General features: G+C 41.6%; 1 protein-coding gene across 1 annotated transcript; it reads right to left on the bottom strand.

The window, feature by feature from the left end:
* Window positions 1–6093: 6093 nt before the first annotated feature.
* LOC104423634 (cyclic nucleotide-gated ion channel 2) lies at window positions 6094–10838 on the bottom strand. The gene is made up of 8 exons (XM_010036098.2): window positions 10801–10838; window positions 10092–10707; window positions 8286–8498; window positions 7847–8148; window positions 7458–7569; window positions 7131–7367; window positions 6674–6760; window positions 6094–6579 (listed from the first exon to the last, which is right to left on the bottom strand). Exons 1-8 carry the CDS (start codon window positions 10836–10838, stop codon window positions 6094–6096), a joined length of 2091 nt encoding a protein of 696 aa, XP_010034400.2.
* Window positions 10839–21196: the final 10358 nt, after the last annotated feature.

Here is a 21196-nt window from a genome sequence, read left to right as displayed (position 1 = left end):
ATTGGATCAATTCATCATAATTTCATTAATGATATACTAGTGTACTCAAAGAGCCTAGAGGAGCATGAATAGCATTTAAGGATGGTATTGCTGACCCTCCAAGAACACATACTTTATGCTAAGTTTGGTAAGTACGAGTTCTAGCTCACTTGAGAGCTTTTCTAGGACACGTAATATTCGGCGAAGGAATTTTAATGGACTTGACAAAGATTGAAGCAATCATGAACTAGCCAAAACTAACAACGGTGACTGAAGTTTGGAGTTTTTTGGGATTGGCTAGTTATTACTAATGATTCATGGAAAGGTTCTTTGGAATAGCTATGTCCCTGAGCGATTACTAAAGAAGGAAGTGAAGTTTGAGTGGATGAATAAGTGCAAAAAGAGTTTCCAAGAGCTCAAGCACAAGCTGACTATTGCCTCAATATTGACAATATTGTCTAATCCTGGAGGGTACGAGATCTACAATGACGCTTCGTATAAAGGACTATTCTATGTCTTAATGCAACATGGACGAGTAGTAGCCCATGCATCTAGACAACTAAGGCCCCATGAGTAGAATTATCCGACACACAACTTGGAATTGGCAGCAATCATCTTCACTTTGAAGATTTTGAGGCACTACTTATATGGGGAAACGTTCACAATCTACACTAACCATCAAAGCCTGAAGTATTTGTTTTCTTAAAAGGAGTTGAACATGAGACAATGACGTTGAGTGGAACTTTATACAAGGATTATGACTCCAACATCCTATATCATCCTAAAAAGGCCAACAAAGTAACAGATGCATTCAGTTGAAAGTTGACGATTGTGCAAATGATGGTTCAAGAATGGATCCTTCTCAAGGGAGTACAAGATTTGGATTTTAGATTCGAGGTAAGTCACCTCTCTAGTCTTATGGCTACCCTCTGAATTGAAACTGAAGTGCAAATCGGCATTAAAGCACTGCAGTCAATGAATCCATCAATCCAAAGGGTTTTGCAAGAGAGTGCGGAGAAAAGGAAACTAGACTATCAAGAAGTGGAGGGTGGGATATTGACATTTCAAAGATAGTCATGTGTGCCGAACAATGCAGAACTCAAGGACGAGATTTTGGCAAAAACTCACCGAAGTAACTATAGTATACATCCAAGTAGCACGAAAATGTATATGAATCTTCAATAGTGTTATTAATGGAATGGCATGAAAATTGACGTCGCTAAGCATGTGGCCAAGTGCTTGACATGCCGATGAGTGAAAGCACATCATTGCAAACTTGGTAGACTACTACAACCCCTAGAAATTCCAGAGTGGAAATGGGAGCATATCACAATGAACTTTATGATGGGACCATCGAGGAGCTAGAGAGGTAATTAGTCCATTTGAGTTGTAGTTGACAAACTGACCAAGTTAGCACACTTTATCACTGTACGAAAAGACTTTGCCATAGATAGGTATGCTGAGTTGTTCGTGCGGAAAATAATTTGGTTGTATGGAGTGCTCGTGACGATCAATTCAGATCAAGACCCTAAGTTCATCGGCACATTTGGGAAAAGCCTACAAATTGCCATGGGAACGATGCTACAATTTAGCATGGCTATCTACAGATGGATGGTCAATCTGAGAGGACCATTCAGACACTGGAAAACATGTTGCGAGCTTGTGTCGTGGATTTCAAAGGAGGATGGGAAGATCAACTACACCTTGTTGAGTTCGCAAGCTACTAGTAGAGCATAAGAATGGTATCGTTTGAGGCACTATACGATTGTGCTTGTAGAACACTTGTTTATGGGGATGAAGTTAAGGAAAGGAAGATTACTTGCCCCGAGCTAGTTCAACAAAACATAGCCTAATTGAGGACACTAAGCTTCGGGCCTCAGCTTGTCTGATGGGGGTTAACCATACCCCTTATATTCCAAATACCTATATACATAATCAAAAAGACGATTGGAAGCCTACCTTCCCTTGGTTGAGCGCCACCGGCCAGTCATCACCATTGGCTGATCAGTAGGGGGCGGAGCAGGGGTTGGAGTCTGGGCCTTCTGCTAGGTAGGAATAGGATCAAGGGTAGGGGATGGAGGAACGTCCTGTTGCAACCCCGACTTCCTCCTTGTAAGAATCGCATGCAGGGACCAAGTGTGTCCAGGGCCTTCATCTTCCGAGTTGCCGATCTAACTTGGTACATCAAAAGCATCCAACTCATCCTCCGAGCTGAAGGATGAGGCAGAGGAAGAACTTTCTCCCTTACTGGCCTTGTTGCTCAGAGTAGCAGGAGAGAGGGATCCTTTATTCCTATACTGAGCTATATCTCTCTTCTGGGATGGCCTAGCCAAACCAACAGTCCTCTCCCTCAAAGGGGGCTTCTGCAGCTTCAAGATCTAGCCCTCCTCTCTTGGTAATATTGAACATTCTTTAGCCTCTACAGGCTACTTCTTTTTCCTTCCTCCGATTTGGATCTAGTTAGTTTTTGAGGTCCTGGAGCAATAATCGACGGAGGGGTAAGGACCTGACCCTTTGCGCGGCCAGCAGGACTTACTCAAGCAGGATCTTCTCGAACAGGGGGTTGTTGAGGAGCTTTATCTTGTGTAGTTGTGCTTGATGGGGCTGCACACCTGTGATCGAAGGTGCCACAAATCAGGCATAATATCGGTCTCCACTCATATTCAATAGAGACAGTCCAAGACTCCTCATTTAAGACTACATCTACTGAGTTGCATCGAGGATGCGAGGTCGAGATCTCTGCACACACCCTGGTGAAAAGGTAGCATCTTCATCTATTATGTACGGAGGTTGTCATACAAAGGTTTTCCCACCATACTCGCAATAGCACCAATCCCCGGTGCAGACCAAAAGGCATAGGGAATGTTCTTAAGCCTTACCCACACAAGAACCGAAGTCTGGCTGTCCTTCTTGAGCTCTAACATGGGACGCCACTGCTAAAGAATCAACGGCACCCAAGCTATTGTGATCAGCCCATCATTAATAATCTTCCTTCGAAACTCTTTATTAGGGATATGGAAGAAAAAGAATCCTTGGTCATTGGCCATCACCTCAGCCAATTTTTGCCCCCACGCATGCTTCAGGGCATTTTCAGTCATCTTGAAGGGAAGTTTCCTCCCCACATAATAGCCAACAAGACAGTCATGCCACTTCGGATTCGTGGCTTCAAGAATTTCCTCATACAAGGTAACGATAAGTTTGTTATCTACATAGGTTGGTGGCACATAAGCTAACTCATAGCCCTTTTCAACCATCTTCGCAACTCTGGCCCAAGTGCGGGCAAGAGGAGGCTTTGAGCCTTTCCCTTGTTGGTTCTTGGAATGGGCCCTGCTGGATGAGAGTCTCCCACGGCTACGCTCTTGCCTTCCATTGAAGCATTGATGGGTGTTGGAAACAACGAGCTGGGCCTTCAACGCACCAGGCGAAGGAGCAACGTCAGTCCCCGTAGGTCGCTCATTCATAGGGGAAGAGGGGTTCCTGGAAGGAGAGGTGGAGGTCCTTAAGAGGCTATGCCCACGATTCCTCTCCAAGCACTGGGTGGCTTTGCGTGAGCTCCTCTGTCCTCTTGGCACAGCAGACGAACCAAACATAAGAGGGCCCGAAGATTCCACAACCATAGAGGCGGGGGTTTTTTGGGGCAGGGTAGAGGGGTTACATCTAAGCTACCCACGTCAAGTTGGGCCTTCCCCAACTGCCCAGGAGCCTCAGCAGAAGAAGAGGCCATAAATGCAGCCAAGACCCGTTAAAATCCCTCAAACCTTAATTCAGGAGGACCATAGCAGGAATTGTAGTACATACAGGGAAGAAAGCTATGGTGAGGTCGAAGAGGGAGAGAAGGCGAGCAACTCCTCCGAAAATTGGCCCCAACGGACGCTTGGTGAAGCCGTTGCAATAGAAGCCCGATCTTGTAGGAACAATGCACGATCGCCCTCTAGAGAGAGCAGAGTAAATAGTTCTATCTTCACGTTCTCTCAAGTAGATTAGTTAGGTTAGGTTAATTAGATTAATTAAGTGGTTTCATTTAAATAATTTGGAATTTATTTAATTAATTGCAACTTATTTAATTAATTTTAATTAACGTAAATTATGTCGAGATAGCTGGTTAGTGGAATTTTACGCTGATTGTCATGGTTGAATTGATTTGTGAAATTGATTGCTAAATTATGCAATTGGGTGCTTGGTGATAATTTTTTATTATTATTGCAAAAATATGATTCATGGTATTTAATTAGAAAAATACCGGGTATCAATTTTTTACGCCAAAAAATATTTTATGTACTATACAAAATCGTAGGATTTTGAAATGAGAGAATATCATGTTTTATGGTTTAATTTAAATGTATGACCACGCACAATTATTTTACTGGATATTTTTAATAAAGAAAATTGGCCAAGTCCATTATTTGAAATGTAAGTATTTGAGTGTAAAGCATGATGTTCTTGGCCAAGTTTGGATGTGCATGTGATCGCTATAGGAACCCGTCACTCGATGAAAGTTGAGGAGGTGATGCCTGATTTAGTTCGGATGCCCTTGACAACGGATGTCGGTTGCAGTGGAGGCTGAGCCGATACTCCTTCGGGAATGTTGTTTAGATGTAGACATCGCCGTGCTCAATGAAGCGGGACAACCCTCGATTATGTTGGATGACCGCCGACTGTTGAGTTGGCTGTGGCCGTTGGGTTGTAAATAATTGAAACACGCTCAAGTGATTGAGATAGTCATGTCTAATTATGGGATAAAATTGTGTGGTACGAAATGGGATGTGTCATAACGGTTTGGTCTTATAATCGGGACCCTTGTGAATAATTGATGAATGATATGAGGTGTTTCAATTATTGAGTTACACTTGCTGCGTTTATATATGTATATGAGATGTACTAATGTGCAAGGAGGTGTTGAGGCGAGGTAAGTCCTATATAGTGCATGTTTAGGCTGCCTCTGAGTGAATTCTCATCCTAATCGGAGTTTAGGGTGTTGACTCGTTGAGACATTGTCTCACCCCATTGCGGTTTAAAATTTTCAAGTCCTTAGATGGAGAACTCGGGACCCGCGGCTGAAGGGTCTGGTGTGTAGATGGCCTGATAGTTTCTTTTTGAAACAGGATTTCTTAGATGGAGAACTCGGGACCCGCGGCTGAAGGGTCTGGTGTGTAGATGGCCTGATAGTTTCTTTTTGAAACAGGATTTATGTGTATAGATTGGTAGGATCGATGTGATATGTTTATAAAGCATGTTTTGTGAAAAGGTGTTGGCATATATCTTTCTGCTATCCCTATATTGATTGTTGTTTGAGGTTTGTTCAATTCACTTCCGCATGTGCATAAAACGTGCATAAAACGAGTGGGTCGGCAACGCGTCCTAAGAACGTTGCAATTTCTATTGATCATCGAGGAATGTGCGCATGCCCGGAGTTCGGGGCGTGACAGAATTAGAGCAGGTGCTACTTAGAGTGCCTAGTTCGTGTGAAGATAGGCTCCTTTTGAGCCCCTGCCAAGCTTGACATATATACTTTTGGTTAATGTCATGTAAATATTTCCCTATGTATGCCTGGTATATGTAAGCTCCCATGTTTATGTATCTAAGAAACATGTGACGTTTACTAAAAGGAAATGAGATGAGATGGTGCCACTTTTATGATGCGTGTATATCTATAAATGGATTGTTAATATTAATGACAAGACAGGACGATCATGCCTTAAAAGATTCCAAGACCCTGTAACATTAATGTTATTGATTAAGACAAGTCCTATTAATGTATTGATAATTACTTTCCGCTTGCGTTAGTATGCGGCCGGGTCGTCACATTATCTACAGAACAAGTCTATCAAATATTTTCTCCTTTTTTTTATTAACTCTTATGTCCAATTGGAAAAGAAAAAACATAATTCAGATTTTCACAAACATCACAACTACCGCTGGCTAAATGAACTCAAAATTCCTCCATAGAAAAGATGTTTTGTTACCCAGATAAAGGTCAAAGATTAAGCAAGGAGAGCTAAGGGAAATGGAAATCTTATTACAGGATGCAAAGCTAGGATTCAGGGTAATCACATGCCACCCCAAATGTACTAATTTATTGGGTCAGGCTTCCAATAAACAGAAACACTCTTACCGTTATTCAAGGTGGTCATGAGGCTTGAGGGACATGAACATAGCTGCATACTGCTTCAGCCTGTGCTCAGCATCTCCATTTTCAATCACAACCCTCACTTGGCCCCTAGTCCTCATCTTGTACCGGCGCCATGCTAATTGTATATTCACAGCCGCCCATGTCCGCCAATTTGACGAGAAATATCTGGCCATCCTCTTTAGCCCTCCCTCCATGAACTTGTACCGAAAATGTTCAGTCACATACTTGAGATCTTTCGCATCCAGACCAAACCCTTCGGTGTGTTCCATGCATGAGAACGTTGCTGATGAGGCTGGAAGTCTGTCCATGAAGGGTCGGCGGAGGCACCAAGAGAGAAGCTCATCACCTAAGAAGCAACCAGGCTCAAGCACATTTGTGGCCACTCTGCCTTTACTAAGGCTCTGGTGCCGTCCTACGAGCCCATGGACGATGAATATTATTCTATGCACAGGGTCTCCCTCTCTAATGATCTGTTTTTTGGTTTTTTTGGACAATGGAAAAATTCAGTGAACAAACTTGCGAAAACCAATTCTTCTTATTGTCACAAGGTACGTAGCATCTTACTTTTTCACCCTTGGAGAAGATAAGGGGCTTGACACGATCACAAATATGGTCGAGAACGAGGTCATCCAAGTCATGGAAGAGAGGTACCTGCAAATGGATTTTGAACGCCCAGCTTTCATGTATAGGTCAATTCATTTTGCAGCAGAGACTGATGAAAACAGTTCTTCAAGTTCATGTTGTCCCATTTCCTTTACCCTTTGAAAAAACTATCAGCATGTTTATGGAAGGGTAACAGTGAAACACCATATTACTTTTACATATCAATTAGGTTCATCTGCAAACAAGGACGATTCAGTTACCAAAGAGAGCAATCTATGAATAGTATGGGTCGTGATCATCCCTCATTATCAATTTGTTGGCCAATCACCAAAAGGTTCAAGGTCATGGCATCACATTATGCCTATAGATCGCTTTAGCCCACTAATGTAACAATCATTGGAGGGCTGTCGGATTTTACCTTCTTGATTAGGTCTAGGCAAAGATGCCGCTTGATGTCATGGCGGAGGCCGTCTGGCAAGTCTTCGATTAGCTTCATTTCATCTTCTCCTCCTGTGATTGTCAACCTTTGGCTTTCAAAATGGAAAACTCTCTGCCTCAAATGAGATGGCAGCTGCCTTCGCCTCATCCACCACTCAATGTCCCGGAACCTCAGCAGAATCTTTTTCTTCTTGACCATGACTGCATGAAGAAATATCTAAAGAAACAAATAGTAAATCTCATTTTCCATCATAAAATTTGACCTGATGGATGAGTAAATGTAATGCAATTCGGCATTTTATAATACCTGGATATTTCCTACAAGCAAAGTAAAGAGCAGTAAGCCACTCAAGACAATGCAGATGCTGAATATCACCTCAAGCCAGTTACTTGTTGGTTCAAGCTCATTGCCAAAGGTGCTGGAAATAGTAGATCTAGAAATGAGTCGTCACTTTTAACCAGTTGCTATAACATTCTGAGGGAGCAAAATTGATATCTACAGAACTATTCTTGAAGGCTAGATGCCGAGTCAATATTGCCAGAAAAAAAAAAAATCTGATAGTCCATGAAAGGAGTCAGAACATAACAATCTTCACGGTTTTTTATCTCTCCAAAAATTTTCTAGAAAAATGTAATTTATTTAAGTCAGTTCTCTTTTGTTTCCATTTCGTCAGCAAGTCCAGATTGAAGGAGTACCTCAGGTTCAGTAAACCCCAAAATATGGGATAAAGGACCCTGACAGAGAGGGATTCACTGGAAATGACTGAAAGCGCATCACCATATATTCCATAGTTGAACGGACCATCATTGTCAAAGCATGGTGAAGACCAGTTCCCTCCCAGTAGATTCCCCAATGATTCAGCTGGTGATGGAAACTGATAACTAATAACTTTGGAACAAGAAATAGAGAAATTGCATTTTGCGCTCACATCACATTGCTTCTGGAGGCACATCACCACTCGCTGTGTTGCAAGGACATACCAGCATCCTCCGGCAACCTATAAATGAGCTTGCACCAAAGATGTCAGTTGTTATATAACTGAAGGGGGGAAAAAAGAAACAACTCAGTTTTGGCAAAAAGAGAACACAAGTGTTAATTGGGCTTGTAGAGAATAGGGATGTTGTCTATACTTACATGAGATGCAATGAAATAGGCGATAAGATTGATGCCAAAGCCCCACCAGATTGTGCCAAATACATATCCAGTAACCTTTCGCATTCTTCTCATCAAGCAAATGCTGTGGTGAACCTTGGGAAGGAATTGGAATAAGAAAATCAGTAAAAGAATCGGTATCATCTTGACCCGCTCTTCTCTGATCAACTTTGGCACTGCTAACCATAAAATGATCTGCATTTTAAGTAAAAAGAAATGGGAGCATGTCAGTTAAGCATGGCCTATCTTAATTTTTGGTCGAATCGAAAAAGATTATCTGCCTTTTTTTTCCACTCTTATTTACTTTATAATTCAATTAGGTGCTTCAACGATGCGATGAGCTTCTTTCAGGAAAACTGCTCCGCTACAAACTTTAGCAAATGCATGAGAAACATCTTCTGGTTTTGTGAGGTATGGCTTTGTGGGACAGGCAACAAAAAATCATAGCCATAGTATCAGTTTGTTGATTTTTTGTCTTCGATTTAAGTTCATGAGATTATAATGGTTGAAGAGCACATTAGGGAAAGGCATAATAGGAAGAGAACTTGGAACAACCTCAAGTTCAGGTTGAAACAGTCTTATGAATGGCGAGAACAGAGAAGACACACCTGTTTGAGGGTTGATAAAATCTATATCTACGTCCTCACTTTGATTTACTTCTGCTCTGCTATTTCCTGTTAGACTCTTTGGTTACTCATATTTTGCTAAATAGTTTCTCCCCTCGAAATATCTTCTTGTTTACCAGAAATTCATATTGTTTTCCATTGGAGAGATGCTCAGGATTTAAGCCGATGGAAGTTATCAATCTTTCAAATTGTCAGTTGTGAAATGACATGAGTTCATCACGCAATCTTTCCTCATCACCACACCAGGTATGCCCACCCGCAAGTGATCTTCTAACCACCGAGTTAATTACTTCCAAACTCACTTAAGGCATCACTCTTTCAACTGGACATTTATGAGAGCAAAACGAGACAACTAGCAAAGTGCTAAATTGCCATAATGATTTTCCATCATTGGATGCACAGCAAGTTTGAGAAGAGAAGCAACAGACTCCCATTTTTAGAAGCAATATCCACATTTGTGTATCACACTGACTGAAGATGTCCTGAAGTACATATGATTCCCAAAGTTAGTTGAATAGTTAAATATTAAATGAATAGTGTTACAACCTACTTCTATTTGATTACTTACTAGCGCAAACTAAGTAGTTAGGCAGCTTAATTTATTGTCGGATTTGATTGTTTCGTCCACATTCCAAATTTCCACATTAGGATTTTCAAGCTATTTGCCAAAATTCCATTAATCCAAATGGCTTTGTAGTTATGTTTAATTTAACTTCCTAATCACCAACCAACCAGAATACAAACTGTAAGAAACTACCATCTAACGTTAAAGACTGTTGGGATGATTTGACTCGATCATGCGATACTTTTCTTATTCATCATTGCAATACTATCAAGCAATATTATCAGGTCCACTAGAAAATGAGAATATTTTATGGCAAAGCACGCCTTATTTGAAGGGACGTAAGTTCAGAATTTTATTAATATAACTTATACCCACAAAACGCGAAAATTGAATCCTTATGTTGAAAATTCTCCCTGCTAATTAATCATTCTAATCTATAAGTCAAGTGTTTTGAAGGTGGCAATAGATGTTAAAGGCAGCAAGATCGCACCCCAAATAGGATGCTTGTGTCGTAATTATTAATTTTTCCCACAAAAACCCAGCAAAAAATGTTCAAATTCAGGCTGAAATGAGACCAGTTTTAAAGAGAGAGATCACCTGAGGAACAGGAAGCACTACAAACACGTCGAACAAGAGCCCCTCGAGCGACCGCGCGTAGTGGGACGCGATGGCACGTGCGTCCCACACGAGCTTCCCGCACCCAATCACCATGGACTCCCTTGACACGTACGCCAACCTCAGTTGCAGCCACATGTGGAGGACGTGAACCCCGTCGACGCACGTGCGGACTATCGCCAGGGTAGCTGCCAGCCCGCCGTCCATGTAGAGGCACGGCGATGCTCCCGTCCCCACCGATATTGTGTAGAAGAAGAGGGGATCCACCGCCAGGGCGACCCCGCGCGCCATAAGCAAGGCCCGGTTCCATTTCTTCACCTCCGGGCTGCGGGGGTCGAGGACGGACCCAAATGGCCCTGCTGGCCTGCGCCTGGAGGCTCCATCACCCGGGCCAGGCCAGGCCTGGATGCGGACGAGGGAGGATCCGGCGAAGGCGACCCAACGCGGCTGGTGATGGGCACCGTCGCAGGTGGTGGAGTGGAAGGCAGGGACGCCCACCTGAGTGCTGCATGCATGGCATTCGACGGCTGCTGCCAAGCCTGCCATGGCGGTGGCGCTTTCGGCTGACATTCGGGGCTTGAAGAATTCACTAATCCACCTGCGATCATACCAAGTCCCACATTCTAAGAGGGTTGTCTCTGTATAAGAACATTTCAAACTAAAAAAAATGTGTGCATTCGTATGTACGTACCTTGGGAGGGAGAAGCCTGAGTTGGGATGATACGGCATGTTTGCTGTGAAAGGTTAAAAAACGTGAAAAGCTTCTGGATGGGGAGAGAGAGAGAGAGAGAGAGAGAGAGAGAGAAAGCACGAAATATTCGAGAGTGTGTCATGTGCAATGCATGCAGGAGGAGTGTTGTAAAGGGGCGAACGGAGAGGGAGCCACCTAGCGGAACGTTGAAGGTGATGGCTGGTGAGTTCGGAATATCCATTTCCCTATTACGACAAATAAGTGAATGGAAAAAAAGAAAAACGGTTCGAAAGAAAATTAGTAAAGGTCCATCCACTGTAGAAATTATTCGATTTTGGTCACGCTACTTTATCTAGTACGATATTTGATTTTAAAACTAATTTCGACCCCGATTTCAAGGTAAATTTATATTTCCACCCGAACGGAAAACGCAAACTAGGCGCCAAATCAAATAATCAGCATCTGGCGCTTTCGTAGAATAAAAAAAAAAAAAAAAAGAGAAAAAGCTACAAAAAAAAAACCCCAAATTATGTCTTTTTTATTTTATTTTATTTTATTTTATTTTATGTAACAAAGAATCCCAAACTTGTTTCGTATGACACATTTTCCTTCCCTTACTTTACAATCAATGAGTCCCGTTAAAAATTTTGTGCGGCAACTAACATGGTCGAAGAAATGCAGACGGGGCCGACATAGGACTCGCGCGAAAGGGAAAAAAAGATTGGTTTCTCTTGGATATTAACAAAACGGTGCCGTACTCTTCATTTCTCTCGTTGTTCTTCGTGTTTCTCGTTTTGGGGATATGGTTCTTCCCGGAGACAGACAATGATGACCCAACAAAGTAGCACAAAAAAAGATGACAGAGAGATGAGAAAAGAGAAAAAGGACCCAATTTGGGGTTTTTCTCTTTTCAATCGCGAGCAAGTAATTTTGAGGGGATGATGGTGATATATAGAGAGTTTGAGGGTGTGGGTGTTTTGGGGATGTGCTCAAATGAGATGTGTTTGATTTTGGCTTCTAGTTTTCATGCGTGGGTGGACGAGTGATTCTGAGAACAAGGACTTGTAGGGGTTAAGTGTTTAGGATGTGGTGTATATAGGGATAACTATCAAAGGATGAAATGCATAATAAAAAATAGATTACAATTGCCACCAAGGTATAAAGGTCGTGCCACTAACCAAGGATGAGGATCGAGATTTACTAAGTTTACCACCAAGGCTTGAAGGACGAACCACCTGCCAAGGATAAAGGATTTCGGGATAAAAGAAACTCACCACCAGAACCTAAAGAAAAATCCACCAAATGAGGATAAATGGCTTCTTGGCTCACCACCACTCTCTATGGATAAAGAGACTGAAATATGAGTAATTCACTCTCTAAAGATATTTACTCATGTAGAGAAAATTTCAAGTATTTTCATTCATCAAATCTACTTTGTATTACAATGGAGAGGCTTCCTTTATTTATAGGAGGAATTCAACTTAGAAAATAGAAAAGTAATAAATAGATATGTGAACTAGCCTAACATTGAAGACCTAGGAACTCAGGACTTTGACTCTTAAACTTTAACATAACAATAAAGACTCCCATGAAAATAGAGATGCATTTAATGACTTGGGAAATTGCATTCTTAATTCTTCAGCCTTGTAAAATTCGTGCTCCCATATTGACTAAAAGATAAGTACCCTAAGACTTCATCAAATAACCAAGGAAGTTGTTCAAAATGATCTATATGTTGTTGAGAAACTTCGAGATCGGCAACTACTAAATCATACCAAGAAATCAGCGACTAATGTATCATACTGATAACTACGGTAAGAATTGGTTGGTATCGTTTTAGTTGGAAATTTCAGCCTCGACCCAATGAAACACATTATGCCTATATTCTATCTTAGTTTGAATGAGTAGTGATGATGTTGAGTGGGCTGATGGAGTTGAGTCAATTGCTCCTGCATCATCCTTCCGGGCTGTTTGAGATTTGTTCTCAAATTTGAGAAATCTTCACCTTCCAAGTAAGGAGAAATGTCTCCCACATTAAAAGTTGCCGAAACTCCAAACTCTTCAAGAAGATCAATCTTATATGCATTGTCACCGATTCGCTTGATAACTTTAAATGGACCATTAGCTCTAGGCATGGGCTTGTTCTTGCAACGAGATGGAAATCTCTACTTCCTCAAGTGAACCCATACAAGATCACCTAGTTGAAATCGAGCCTAATCTTATATGCATTGTCACCGATTCGCTTGATAACTTTAAATGGACCATTAGCTCTAGGCATGGGCTTGTTCTTGCAACGAGATGGAAATCTCTACTTCCTCAAGTGAACCCATACAAGATCACCTAGTTGAAATCGAGCCTTCTTCCAATGTTGATTAGCTTTCTTCTTGTAAGACTTGTTGGCCTTTCCCATCTTGGATTGAATTTGCTCATGAAGTGTTGCATGGGTGGGCGAGTGATTCCAGGATGAAGGGATTTTTGTGGTTAAGTGTATGGGAATGGTGTGTGTGGGTATGGATGTAGAAGGATGAAATGCAAATGCAGGGATAGAAAACGGTCGACACCGAGGTATAAAGGATGCGCCACCAACCAAAGAAGAGGATTGGAATCGAAGATGTTCACCACCAAGGCTTAAAGGATGAACTGCTTGCCAAGGATAAAGGACTTCAAGGTAGGAGAAGCTCGCCACCAGGGTCCAAAAGGAAAATCCATGAGCCAAGGTTAAAGGGCTTCATGGCTCACCATCGAGGAGTAATCCACTCTCCAAGGATAAAGAGACCGAAATAGGAGTTATCTAATCTCCAAAAATATTCGCTCACACAGAGAAAATCTCAAGTATTTTGATTCAACAAATCATCTGCATTACGATGGAGAGGCTTTCTCTATTTATAGGATGAAGACCGCCTAGGAAATAGAAAAGTAATAAATAGACTTAGGAACTCAGAATTTTGAATCTTGAAAATTACATAACATTAAAGACTCCTAGGAAAATAGAAATGCATTAAATGACTTGGGAACTTGCATTTTTCATTCTTTAGCCTTGCAAAGTCCGTGTTCCTTCCTTGACTAGAAGATAAACACCCCAAGACTTCAACAAATATCCAAGAAAGTTGTTCAGAATGGCCTCTCATTGATAGCTAAAAATTGCTTCAAGTGTCAAAAGTTGGCACAAAGGGACACTTAAGTGCCAAAAATTACGAAAGTGACATTTAAGTGCTAAAATCAGAGCAAAATGGATCACTTGAGTGCCAATTTGGCTAAAATGCTGACGTGTGCAATTTATGGAGAACTAAGTGCAAAACGACGTTATTTTGCATGCTAACATGGCTAGACAATGCAAAAACGATGTCATTTTAGTGCTGACTTATAAAAAATTGATATAAAAATTAATAAAATTAAATTTAAAACTAAAATTTATTTAAAACATTTTAAAAATAAAAATAAAAAAAATAAAAAATATTAAAAATATTTTTAAAAAAAAGAGGGAGGTGGTTAAGGGCTGAGCCCTCGCCGTTGCTAAGAAAAGCGGGCAACGAGAGGGGAAGGGTCGGCCTGGGGTGGTCGGGCCCTAGCCGGGCCGGCGACCTCGATTGACGGGTGACGAGGGCTGCGAGTCCTCGCCCGTTTTTCTTTAAAATATTTTTTAAAAATGTTTTAAATAAATTTAGTTTTAAATTTCATTTTATTAATTTTTATATTAATTTTTTACCATGTTAGCACCAAAACAACATCGTTTTGCACTTGCTTCATCGAAAAATTGCCACGTCGGCATTTGGCCAGATTTTGGCCGGATTGGCACATAAGAAATCCATTTTGCTTCGATTTTGGCATTTAAATATCACTTTCATAAATTTTGACACTTGAGTGTTCCTTTATGCCAACTTTTGGCACTCTAAGGGTTTAGCTGTCACAACTAATAAAGGTGCAAATGATAACCATTCTAACTAGAAATTGATTTTTGAAAGAGAAATAGATTTTTCTATTTCTATTTCTAGATGAGTTTCTAAGCAAAAATACATATTTGATAATGACACAAAATTTCTACTCTAAAAATAGGAATTTGTTTGATAATTACATAAAATTTCTTCCTTTTTGACGGTAACGGCCGGCGAACGGTGGCCAGCGACCAGCGGACAGTGGCGGTCGGCAACCGGCACATGGTGGCAGCAGCGGTCGGTGGCAAAGGCCGGCGATCGAGGTGGCGGCGACCGGTGGACGGTGGTCAGTGGCGACGGATGAACAACCAGTTTGTAGCAAGGACGAACAATGAGAAGAATTTTTGTTTCTTATTTCTGTTATAGAAATAGAAAAGTGATTTTTTTTTACTTTTGATTTCTATTCAAAATCTATTTTTGGAACAAAAATCTATTTCAAAAATAGAAAAATGAAATAGTTTTATCAAATGGATTTATATTCCAGAAACAAGAATGGAATAGAAAAATTGTGTCTGGAATAGAAATTTTAGTTTGTCATACACCTCCCAATATACCATATTGATAACTTCAATAACTCCTTAATTTTTGGTATTGATAACTCGGTAAGGATGGCTCGCTACAATAGTAGTTGAAAATTTCAGTCTCAACCCATTGAAGCACATTATGCCCAAATTCTATCTTACCTCGAATGAACAATGATGGTATTGAGTGGGCTAATGGAGCTAAATTAGATTGTCTCGCATCATCCTCCTTGGGTTGTTTGAGATTTGTCCTTAAATTTGAGAAATCTTCATCTTCCAAGTAAGGAAAAAGGTCTCCCACATTAAAAGTCACCAAAACTCCAAACTCTCTAGGAAGATAAATCTTGTATGCGTTGTCACCAATTCGCTTGATAATTTTAAATGGACCATCAGCTCTAAGCATAAGCTTGTTCTTGCGATGATATGGAAATCTCTCATTCCTCAAGTGAATGCATACAAGATCCCTTGGTTGAAATTGAGCCTTCTTCCAATGTTGGTTAGTGTTCTTGTAAGATTCGTTGGCCTATTCATTCTTAGATCAAATCTGCTTATGAAACTTCTTCATTGATTTAGCTCTTTCTTTACCATCAAAGTTCACTTGTGAGTTGGATGGAATTGGAATCAAATCAATCAATGTGAAAGGGTTAATTCCATACACAACTTCAAAAGGTGATCGACCAGTAGTATAAGCAAATTCAACATGTGCAAGCTTCAAATCCTAATCTTTCAAAGTTTTATTCACTACAGTTCGAAGAAGAGTGGTAAGAGTACGGTTGGTTATCTTTGTTTGGCCCTTAGAGATGACAAGTGGTGTTGAATAAGAGTCGCGTATCGAGTATTTTCCTTAGTGTCTTCTAAAAGTAGCTCGAGAACTTTAAATCAAGATCCAACACAATGGTCTTCAGTACTCCATGAAGATGAGTACTGTTGTTGAAATATAACTTAGCAACATGAGATGCATCATTGGTCTTGTGACATAGCATGAAATGGGCCATTTTAGAGAATTGATCAACGACCACCAAAATGGCATCTTTTCCCTTTTGAGTTCTCGGAAGAGCCACAACAAAATCCATACTCACATTTTCCCAAGGCTACAATGGAACTGGAAGTGGAGTATATAACCCTTGATGGAAATGATTTTTGGCTCTTTGGCAAGTTACACACCTCGAGATGATAGCATACACATCTCCATTCATCTTTGGTCAATATAAGTGCTCTCGAAGAATCTCAAGAGTTTTGTTCACATCCAAATGACCGGCTAATCCTCCACCATGTGCTTCTTGAATCAACAACTCTAGAAAAGAACTCTTGTGCATACATAAACAATTTCCTTTGAAAAGAAACTCATCTTATAAAGAATAAGTGTGACATCCCGATTTTCCGATTCTATTTTCAATAAATTGGGACGGGCATTTCGTTGGCACGCATATAGTTCTTTTCCTTGAGCCGGCCACTCATGTGAAAACTAGTCTATCGGGTAAGAGTTGTTAAGAGTTTCTAATGCATCAGACTTGAGAATTTGGTCAGGAAGCGACCTTTCAACCGAGCTAATCTGCAAGGGTCATTACGGCACAAATAAAAATCGATTAGAGACCGGAGATAGGTCGACTCAACAAAGGCATGTGATCGAGTGTGGGTGATTCCACCGGATCGCATAATCCTTGTCGATCGACACTGGACCGACTTTTCTATCGATTGGGTACCCTGTGTTCGTATTTGAAACCTTGAGATTACCCCGACGACCGAAAGTCGCCAATGTTTCAAAGATGTACGTTGTGGCTTGAGATGATCAACCACAGGTCAAATGCATAAAAATCTCTAAAGGCTACCCGGTAGGTCGGGCCGCGCTAGTATCGTGCCAAAGTGAAATTAACCGTGGAATTGAGATCGAATTCAGAAATTGGAAGTCTGGGTGTGTCACAGATCATTTCAAGATCATTGAATCATCTTTGGGAAGATTTTTCATGCAAGTCGAGCTTTTCAGCAAAATAATCAAGAAAATAGCTAATTTGGCTCGAGAAATTAGTAGGCCCGCTTTTGGTCGTACTTTTGGGACTTAAGTTGGTTCTATGGACAAGTGAAGATGTGAATTGAAGTATGGTGACATTGGATTAATTTTATGAACTTCAATTTGATTCAATTGGAAGAGAATCAAGTGGAATTAAAGAATTGGTTGTACAAAATTTTATGCCCCGGCGGAAAATGAGATTGCAACCATTGGAAAAGGTTGTGGGGGATTGGGTGAGTGGAGTGTGATGTCACCCATGAGGTCATGTGGTGGGCCAATTTGTTGGATTAAAAGAAAAGGGAAAAAGGAAAAGAAATTGGCCTCCCTTCTTCTCTCTCCTCCCTCTCCTTGTCGTGCGAGCGTTTCCTCCTCTCTCCATCTTCATCTTCTTCTTCGAAAACCCAGCAGACCGGCGAACCGCAGCAGCTCCGCCCGTCGCCGTTCGTCCTGGGGTCGGAGGCCGTCGCTCGTCCGGCCGCACGCAGCTCCGCCTCTCTCCCCCTTCCGCCGGTGTCGGCTTCTTCTCCTTCTTCCTTGTGTTGTTCGAAACCCAAAGAGATCCGGGAAGACGACAGAGCAGCCAGCTAGCTCTTTGGACCGCCGTCTCGCGCCTCCGCCCTTCGCCGTTCGCCACCGGATCAGCCCGACTCGCTGTCGTGCTCAATGGCCAGCCCCGCAAGCTTCTTGCTCGTCTCGCGCCCGTCTTGAGTCCAGCAACGTCTCGAGCTTCCCGGCCGCTGTTCCTAGTCGTCCTCCGGTCGTGAGCCGTCGTCTCGCCGCCATGCAGCGGCGGAACCATCGCCGGACCGCCGAAGCCCGCTTTGCCCGTTTCTAGCAAGCGGAGTCGTTGGTTCTTCTTCTGTTCCAGCGGCCATTTCAGATTTGGTGGAGCTCCGCCGGAGCCGTCCAGCCCACCTTCGGCCATCGTGAAGCCCCGCCTAGGTCCGGTTTGGTCTCCTCCGTCCATCTTGGCCCTTGTGCGCCTCAATCGGTGTCGGATCCACCCTCAACCAGCAATGGACAGAAGTTGGAAAAATGGGTATGGCAGCGGCTATTTGGCCCATTTTGGCCGCCTTCCCGAGCACGGATGCTCGGCCCGCTTTGAGGAAAGTCGATCCTCGCGTCGTCCCCGTCGTTTTGGTTCGCTCGGCTCGCTAATCCGGTGAGTTTAGCTCACTAAACCTCACTTAGAGGGTTAATTATGCTTTAGGTGTGCTTAGCTTAAGTTGATTAAGCTTAGGTGGTTAATTTAGTTGATTTAATTATGATTTAGATTAAGATGTTTGTTTAATTTAAAGTATGTTTAATTAAATGTTAAGAGAGTTTATTTAAAGTTAAGTGGGTGTTTATATTAATATAAACATTGATGTGACATAAATGAATTTACTTTTGATTTATTTAAAGGTCTCGAAATTATTATATAATTTAATAATATATTTTATTCGAAATTAATAAAATATTATTATTTAATTATTTCGGAATAAATTAAATTATTTGTTAAATTCCGAAAATTTTGTCGAGACCTTAAATTCTCAGAATTTCGTGCCGGTCGTTCTTTGTGTAGTCGGATTTTGAAATTGATGATTGGATATTATAAATTGAGTGTGGATTTCGAAAACTATGGATATTATTATTTAATTAATTTTCGGAATAAATTTAATTATCTATTAAATTCCGAAAATTTTCATTGGGACCTTATTTGCTCAGAATTTCGTGCCGATTGTTGCTGTGCATTTAGAATTTGAGATTGATGATTGGTTGTGATGAATTGAGTGTGATTGTGATTTATAGGGATTCTTTATGAAATCCTAAGTGTAGAAATTGATGGGAGATTGGCTGTGATTGACCACCTACTAGAGGTCGTGCCCAGAGAGGCCGTGATAAACCACCTTGGCAAGGTCGTGCCCGATGAGGCCGTGAAAACCACCTACAAGAGGTCGTGCTCGATGAGGCCGTGAAATACCACCTATTAGAGGTCGTGCCCGATGAGGCCGTGAAAAACCACCTATGAGAGGTCGTGCCCAGAGAGGCCGTGATAAACCACCTATGAGAGGTCGTGCCCAGAGAGGCCGTGATAAACCACCAATGAAAGGTCGTGCCGAGAGAGACCGTGATAAACCACCTTGGAAAGGTCGTGCCCGATGAGGCCGTGAAAAACCACCTACAAGAGGTCGTGCCCGATGAGGCCGTGAAAAAATTACCACGTGCCCGATGACTGAATAGGTCGTGCCGAGTGGGGCCGTGATGCCACCGATTTAAATTTGCCGAGTAGGGCCGTAGTTGAGAGCAATGATTGATTTGCTAGAATGACATGTAATCGGCCGAGTCGATTGATCGCTGAGACGATCCAAGTGGTTGAATGGTTTGATAATGTGATTGTGCCATGATTGTTTGGTTATCATAATTGCACGTGGTTGGTTTATATAAATTGTGCTAACCTTCAGATAAGGGCTGAGGCGAGGTAAGTCTTCTGTGTGATGTGGCTAGGCCACCCGGGGCGTATTTTCTTTCTAATAGGGGTTTAGGGGTTGAACTTGCGAGACATCGTCTCATCCCGGTTGTGGGATTAAAATTTCAGGTCCCCGGTGGACGGAGCGCGATAGCTTTGGTTGGCCTTAAGGAGTTGCGAGAGGTGAAGTCATAAGGATTGGAGAGCGTGTCCTGCTAGTTGATTGTAGGATAGTCCCCCTTTTGTCGAGCTGGTCTATTTTGTAGAAAGTCCAGTGTTGTATTTAAACCCTTTGTGTTTGTAAATGAGTGTTTGGTATTGTGATTGATTGCCTGCTTTTCTATCCCAAGTTAAATGTTGTCAGGGGATTTGTTTCGCTTCCGCATGCGTAAAGAAATGAATGGGTCGGCGACATATCCTGGGAATGTCGTATTTGATCGACCGTAGTGGGATGTGCGCGCGCTCGGTGTTCGGGGCGTGACAATAAGTACCTTGAGCTCATTGCTTACAGTTGTTGATAATTGATGAGAACTCAGGATCTTCAAAGTAAAGTTTTTTCATCAATTGAAAACCAAGAATCCTAGAGTTCAAAATAGCAAGCATAGAATATCTCCTTGATAAAGCATCCGCTACAACATTAATGTGGCTAGGTTTATACTTTGAGAGAAAAAGAAAATAAATGAAGAAACTTTACCTATTTGGCATGTCTCAAATTGAACTTGCGTTGGCTACTAATGAACTTGAGAGACTCGTGATTAGAATGAAGAACAAGCTGTTTTAGCCTCAAATAATGACTCCAATGATCAAGTGCTCTAACAATGGCATAGAACTCCTTATCGTAAGTTGAATAATTCTTCTTGAATTTGTTAACTTTTCATTGAAGTACGCCAAAGGTTTTTGGGCTTGTACAAGAACAACACCAACGTCAACTCCGCTTTCATCACATTCAACTTCAAAGACTTTATCGAAGTCAGGAAGGGAAAGATTAGGCAACTCACAAAGTGTTTGCTTGATCACTTCAAAGGCATTTTGGGTAGCCCTTGTCTATTCGATCCTTTTTTATGCATTCGGTGATAGGAGCCATGATGGTACTAAAATCCTTAACAAATTGCCAATAGAAAGAAACGAGTTCATGAAAACTCCTTACATCAGAAATAGACCTCAAAACCGATCAAGTCTTCAAAGCTTCTACCTTAGATTGATTGACGGAGATTCCATCTTTGGAAACCACATAGCCAGGGATTACGAGGCTTGGAGAGAACTCACATTTCTCCATTTTAGCATAGAGTTTATGGCCTCTTAGGACATTGAAAACTTGTTTCAAATGAGATACATGCTCCTCTTCATTCCTGCTATAGATAAGAATATCGTCGAAATATACGATAACAAATCGACCAATAAAGGAATGAAGAAACTTGTTCATATGTCTCATGAGGTACTTGGAGTATTCGATAATCCGAAAGGCCTAACCAACCACTCATAAAGG

This window comes from Eucalyptus grandis, chromosome 10 (genome assembly GCF_016545825.1).
Source record: "Eucalyptus grandis isolate ANBG69807.140 chromosome 10, ASM1654582v1, whole genome shotgun sequence".
Lineage (NCBI taxonomy): Eukaryota > Viridiplantae > Streptophyta > Magnoliopsida > Myrtales > Myrtaceae > Eucalyptus > Eucalyptus grandis.
This window is presented reverse-complemented; position numbering and strand designations above follow the sequence as displayed.

Coding starts and splice junctions, on each gene's coding strand:
- LOC104423634 (XM_010036098.2), bottom strand. CDS start 10,838: ATGCCGTATCATCCCAACTCAGGCTTCTCCCTCCCAAG. Junction 10,708..10,800: donor TCAGGCTTCTCCCTCCCAAG/GTACGTACATAC, acceptor GTATGATCGCAG/GTGGATTAGTGAATTCTTCA. Junction 8,149..8,285: donor CCTATTTCATTGCATCTCAT/GTAAGTATAGAC, acceptor GCTCATTTATAG/GTTGCCGGAGGATGCTGGTA.